General features: G+C 39.7%; 2 protein-coding genes across 3 annotated transcripts in view; one reads left to right on the top strand and one right to left on the bottom strand.

Annotated features, from left to right (window-relative positions):
- Positions 1-165: 165 nt before the first annotated feature.
- Positions 166-2,816, top strand: LOC101304328 (glucan endo-1,3-beta-glucosidase 8-like). Of its 2 annotated transcripts, XM_004288484.1 has the most exons (3): positions 166-740; positions 1,368-2,436; positions 2,722-2,736. In XM_004288484.1, the coding sequence occupies exons 1-3, from the start codon at positions 394-396 to the stop codon at positions 2,728-2,730; spliced, it is 1,425 nt and encodes a 474-aa protein (XP_004288532.1). In that variant the 5' UTR covers positions 166-393; the 3' UTR covers positions 2,731-2,736. The 2 variants fall into 2 exon arrangements, with proteins under 2 accessions (XP_004288532.1, XP_004288531.1); XM_004288483.1 differs by having other exon boundaries at positions 1,368-2,816.
- Positions 2,817-3,874: 1,058 nt separating this feature from the next.
- LOC101304039 (TATA-box-binding protein 1-like) overlaps positions 3,875-6,582 on the bottom strand; it is a 5,816-nt gene continuing 3,108 nt past the window's right edge. The window contains exons 8-10 of the mRNA XM_004288482.1: positions 4,583-4,684; positions 4,373-4,446; positions 3,875-4,269 (exon numbers count right to left, since the gene is read on the bottom strand). Coding sequence (XP_004288530.1) covers position 4,269; positions 4,373-4,446; positions 4,583-4,684 — 177 coding nt within the window. The 3' untranslated portion in view covers positions 3,875-4,268. The remainder of the gene's footprint in view (positions 4,270-4,372; positions 4,447-4,582; positions 4,685-6,582) is intronic.

Genomic DNA, 6,582 nt, shown 5'->3' with positions numbered 1-6,582 from the left:
TCGTCCTCCTCTCTCTCTCTCTCTCTCTCTCTCTCTCTCTCTCTTTCCCTTCTTCTTCTTTGGCTAATTGGCTTGGCTTATATTTATTTTTCAAAATTACAGCAGAGAAACCAAGAGCCCCTCCCTCCTTTCAAAACATCGTCAAATGTAGCCGTTACACCAACAAATCATACTCAAAATCTAATTTGCTTTCTTCTCCTGCTTCATCACTTTTGTCGATACGTCGGAGGATCAGGTCGGTCTTCTGTTGCTGCCGCCCTAATCTCCTTTCCTTTCCTTTCTTCTTCTTCTTCTTCTCACTCGTGGCAGAAATTCTCGTTAGTTTTGAGATCCATAACTCAACAACTTGGTTGGTTTGTTTGTTTGCTTCTTGGTATAAGATAAAGAGTGGAAATGGAAAGAGGGTATGTGATGATGATGTTGGTATGTGTGGTGATGGTGGTGTTGGGTTGTTGGAGTGGTGATGGTGTTGAAGGGCTTGGTGTGAACTGGGGAACCATGGCCACCCATAAGTTGCCTCCGGACACGGTTGTTCAGTTGCTCAAGGACAATGGCATTCAGAAGGTCAAGCTCTTCGACGCCGAGCAGTCCACCATGAGTGCTCTGGCCGGCACTTCCATCGAGGTCATGGTTGCCATTCCCAATGATCAACTTCAGGCTATGACCAGCTATCCCCGTGCCAAAGAATGGGTTCGAAGGAACGTCACTCGCTACAATTTCAATGGTGGAGTTAACATCAAGTATGCATTTCTCTTTCTCTTTCTGCTTTACATTTCATAGCTTCCTGCTTATTTTCTTCAGAAACACTTCATTTTACAATCCCTATTGCCTATTTCCTGCTTATTTTCTTTTTCTTTTGTTTTGTTGCCTCTGTACAGATACAGATAGATCTCATTGTTTTTGTATCTGGAGTTCTGGACCACCATTTTGATTCTTATCTTTCTGTTTCTTCTTTCTAACTTTTGTTAAGAAGGAAATGTCATTTGGTTTCATAAAGAGTGTACGTTAATTCAGCTATGTTCTTTCTTTTTTAAGGGTTAAGCGATGTTCTTTATGGGAGTAACTTTGTTTCATCTTTGATGGAGAACATATATTTCTCCTACATACTACTACAATCAAATGATTCCGACACTATTTGTGTGAATGAGATTTTTTTTTTGTGTGTGCAAGTTATCTCTTCTTTTCTACATTGGAAAATGTTGGTAGCAATGCTACTTTCGTTCTCCGCTTCAAGCACTTGTTTTATATCCGACTTGTCCTGATATTTGTTTCCATTTCTTTGTTTTAAGATTACAATGACTTTGCTCAAACCAGTGTCCTGCCATAAGCTGCTGTTTATTCTTTTTTTTTGTTCTGTCTTTGCAAAGGTATGTAGCTGTTGGGAATGAGCCTTTCCTCACATCTTACAATGGTTCGTTCCTGAATATCACCTTCCCTGCACTCCAGAACATACAAAACGCCCTTAATGAAGCTGGGGTTGGAGATACTATAAAGGCTACTGTTCCCTTGAATGCTGATGTCTACAACTCACCAGAAACCAATCCCGTCCCATCTGCAGGAACGTTCCGGAGTGATATTAGTCAACTGATGACTGAGATTGTCCAGTTCCTTGACAAAAATAAGGCGCCTTTCACTATAAATATTTACCCCTTCCTAAGTCTATATGGAAATGATGACTTCCCTTTCAATTATGCCTTCTTTGATGGGGATGCAACTCCCATTGTCGACGCCACCACTGGGATTCAGTACACCAATGTTTTTGATGCTAATTTTGATACCTTGGTTTCTTCATTGAAAGCAGTCGGATACGGGGATATGGCCATTGTAGTAGGGGAAGTCGGATGGCCAACAGACGGGGACAAGAATGCCAATGTTGGTAATGCTTACAGATTTTATAATGGGCTTCTAGCAAGACTTGCAGCCAATAAAGGCACCCCTCTGCGGCCTGGTTTTATAGAAATATACTTGTTTGGACTTATTGATGAGGATGCAAAGAGCATTGCCCCTGGAAGCTTTGAGCGTCATTGGGGAATTTTTAGTTATGATGGGCAGCCGAAGTTTCCAATTGATGTTTCTGGTCAGGGTCAAAACAAGTTACTAATGGGTGCAAAGAATGTGCAATATCTTGAAAAGAAATGGTGTATGTTCAATCCAAACGCCAAAGATCTGAGCAAACTTGCAGACAACATAAACTACGCTTGCACATTTGCAGATTGCACAGCACTTGAATACGGGTCTTCTTGCAACATTTTGGATGCTAATGGGAATGCGTCATACGCATTTAATATGTACTATCAGGTTCAGAATCAGGATGATCTATCCTGCAACTTTGAGGGTTTGGCGACCGTGACAACACAGAACATCTCACAAGGGACTTGCAATTTCATTATTCAGATAGCTTCTTCATCCACATTTTCTTTAAGACCCTCCCCCCTGGTAGGCATAGTACTCGGTGTACTCTTCTCAATACTGTTGCTATAGATGTTCGTAGATAGCTCAGGTCAAGTGCATTTTAGTATAATCCAATTTTTGCATTATAAGATGTGGCCTTCTGGGAGAATTTGGGTGTTTTTTTTTATGATTTATTCAATAAAGTTTCACAGGATATATTATGCTCACATCTTACAAGTTTTTGTACAGTAATTTTTGGGACCATACTGCGTATATGGCTTGTGTCCTGTGCATCAGTATGTGATGTTTTTTTTTTTTTTTAATTTGAAGCTAGTTTGAACCATAATGAAGTGTACGATTGGTAGTGGGTTCCCAGAATGGAAACTTCATGTGCATCTCATCCTCTGCGCTACCAAGTTATATTGAATTGTTTGCTACTTTGCTTTGCTTTCCACAAAGGAATTATACCCTCCACTCTAGCAAGCCTTGAAACACGGCTAGAACGGCATTTCATGACATGTCCTGGTGGCATTTCTAAGGTGTTTCGGCGTGATTTCCGAGGGAGAAGAATCACACAGAATGCAGGAAGACACCATCTTCAAGACCCCTAACTTGTCAATTATGAGCAAACGGCGTGACAGGGAAGACCGGGTTTGCCGGCCTTCGACACTCTGATGCCTAAGTCAGTCACATGAGAATAGAGATAAGGTATGAATATGGTGGAAATGAAGGCTTACCCAAATAAAGGGTGGAAATATGTATTTATAGAGATAGGGTGGTTGCACCCTAAAAATATCATTTTACCCTTACTGGAGAGTGTATTACTATTGTGCCCTTAAGAAAGAGTGTAAGTTTTTTGGGCCTAGTTAAGGCCTAAGCCCGTTTTATGTGGCAATACGTGTCTTCTTAGACGAATAAGACCGATGTTCTATGATTTCTATCTCACATATGATGTATTAACACAAGGAACCATTGATTTGATAGATTAAGCATTTACAGATTGGATAACAACTACATGTGAACCCAACTCACGGTTCAACTATACGTGTATTTTGTTCCGGATCCATGAGACACAATTATGTAAGTCTTAGACTATATGCCTCCTCTCCAGCTGCGCTACCGTCTCATAAATACTCTAGGAAATGGCTGCAGCACGGCACCCTCATTCCGAAGAGTGGTATCAACTGTCAAAGTGTTGACCATAAGATCCACATACATTGGCAAAGTGATGAATGAAGCCTATTCGTGTTCACAAGCATTCTATAAAGCATGCCACAAGGTCAGTGTCATCGCAGAGAACACAATCTTTATAGAGCAATGTATAAAGCTCTGTACATCTCTTCTCTGGCAAACTCGAGAAAACCAAATGGATTTGGATTTTTCTTATCAGCACCCACGGTATGCTGAGGACAACTGCAAAGACCCCAGTGGCTGCAGTCACTCATGGCCAATAAATAGATCCATTGAGTAAGAGTTTGCAATTCTAAAGATGACACTGCAATTGCATGCATCTGTCATACAAGTACCAATATAATGAGCAATCTCTAGTCCTTTACAACATAATGTCGAAGTTCACATAGATGACCTTTTCTATCAAAATTGGCAAAGCATATATGATTGAGCGACAAAAAGATTTGCACTATCAAAATTTTAAAATTTTATTAATCAACGTCCTCAAAGGAACAGAGAGCAATCAATTGTAGCTTTTCTGCCACACTGACAACAAATCCTGTTATATTTATGTATTCACAACTAAATCTACTGCCTTGAACACCATGCAAGAAAGAAGCAAAAATGTCGCAGCAGGCATTGCCCACAACAGCCTTGAGCTATGTTGAGATGTGCGTCTGTCACCAACATAAGATATTTAAGTATGATCTGACAAACGCAACACAGAAATAATAAAAAAATAAAAATAAGACGAATGAAATTAGCAGCAATTTGGGGTTCCAAGATGAGAGAAGAAAGAGGAGACTTGTACCATTGCTGGACCTTCCTGAACTCTGTGAGGACAGGGAATATCAACTCAAATGCCTTGTAGGTGTCATCTCTCACCTACAGCATTAATTAAATATATTAACAAATCCCCATCTGCGGAAAGATATGGAAGAAGGTTTTCCGAAACAAAACAAAACAAAAAAGAGAGAGAAATGATAGAAGAGGAAATGCACAACAAAAAACATCAAATCACCTTTGCACCCGTTATAACAATTTTCCCCGACACGAATATCAGCAGAACAATCTTTGGCTGCTTCATGCGATATATTAGTCCAGGAAAGAGTTCCGGCTCATACTGGATAAACACAAGACAATGTAAGAGGGTGCTACTGTTTTAGTCTTGAAAATATGACTATGGAATATCCAACCACCAAAATACTTCTCGAAGTCAATTCTCACACAATGCCAAGGATCATTATAACAAAAGCATCAAATACAAATTACGTTCAATTCCAATCTATTCTTCTAATTCAAAAGGATATAAGTGGAAGCACATTGGAGATTTCACATCAAAAATGGAAATGTGTGTTTCAAGACCCTAGCCCTAACATGATTTTTTTGAGGAGAAAGGAAGATATATTCCATGTGGTAGACAAGACCATGACGACCGTACAATGTCAAGCTACAGGATTAAAAGATCACCTATTACATTTGTTGCTCAACTGACTCCCTCCCGAAGAGCCAGGCTACCCTCCAAAAGAGATGAAGCAAAGCTAAACTGGTAAAAAAAAAAAAAGACTAAACTACAAAAAAGTGGAGACACCAAAACTAAAACCAAGAATAAAACCAAAAAAAAATTGCAAGAACAAAAATTCTAACCCTACATGCTCTATCTCAAAAGGACTCCCAAGATTACATAGTCGTCTAACACCCATTGGTGTATGTCGCAATAATCAAAGAAGCTACCACCCAAATGTAGAACATGTGGCAGGTGGCCGCCCACGTCCCATACAAATCAGACAAATCCAATGGTGTGGGAAGATAAACAAAGAGCCCAATCCATTGGACTGAAAAAACAACCTAGAATAGATGAGGGCTAAAAGTCCACAACCCAAACCTGCTTCCCACACCATCGGCTCAGAATCAATCTGTTGAGCTGCCACCACCCACTGCCGAATCAATCCGGTGGCCGGAGACACCACCAGGCCATGGTTGTCCCTGCAAGCCGCCACAACTAACATGGTTTGGTTCCCAAGTTCCAGCATATATTGGAAGATGTTGTTCTGTCAATCAATAATGGGCATTTCTGTGGGTTTTACCTTTAATGCAGCAGTCAAAGAGTCATTTATGTCTAGGGGTTCTTTACAAGGTAAATACATATCAGGCAGATGATGTGGCATCAAAGTGCAGCTGAATATATAGTCTGCGTCAGTTCAATGTATGATTGTCGGATTTTTTTTATTTTTTATAGTAGGGAATCATATGAATCCAGCATACTTTACAATATCAGATCAATGTATGATGCAATCTATGGTCTGAGACACAAGATCTCCAGCAGTATTTCCATAATCATGTAGATAAAGATTATCTCTAGTCCTTATTATTTGGGTGTTGCTAAATGTACCCAGCAAATGTCTTTACACACCCTGCACATACAAATTATTCATTTAACTCCAACATTACCTTAAACCTGAGAACTTATTATAGCCACAATCAATAGTTATGCTACTGGGCATGTTTACTTCATGTTGGATTAATTGGGTTCTTAAATCTTAGTTGTATTCCTTCTAGACATAGATCGAGATCTGTTTTTTTTTAATCAAAGGCATAGACCGAGATCTTGCAATAACCCCACCCAAAAGCAATAGCTCCTTGCTTTTCTTCAGGTACATAATAGTACGTAATAGAGAGAGAGTAATATAGAAGCTCTATCTCCATTTGCTTTGCCACAATGGTCCCAATATATGAAAATCATCAACAATCCTTTTAAAAGCTTGAAAACTTGGCAATTGAAACATTGGTCAGCCACAATAACTGATGGAGAGTTTGGAAGCAAGGAATGTGGCTGGTGCAGTTAATGACACATCCGACTGTTTTTGATAATGGTACATAGGGATAAAATGGAAATGTAGGAGAAGGGCTTTTTGTGCTGGATTTACTAAGACATTTGCTGGGTCCATTTAACAAACCCTTTCATTTTAAATTTATCCTCTCCTCCCATCATTGGAGAAAGTCCCGCAAATATACAGCATT

The sequence above is a fragment of the Fragaria vesca genome, linkage group LG1 (genome assembly GCF_000184155.1).
Source record: "Fragaria vesca subsp. vesca linkage group LG1, FraVesHawaii_1.0, whole genome shotgun sequence".
NCBI lineage: Eukaryota > Viridiplantae > Streptophyta > Magnoliopsida > Rosales > Rosaceae > Fragaria > Fragaria vesca.
The sequence above is the reverse complement of the archived record's forward strand: the minus strand, read 5'-3'. Positions and strand labels throughout refer to the sequence as shown.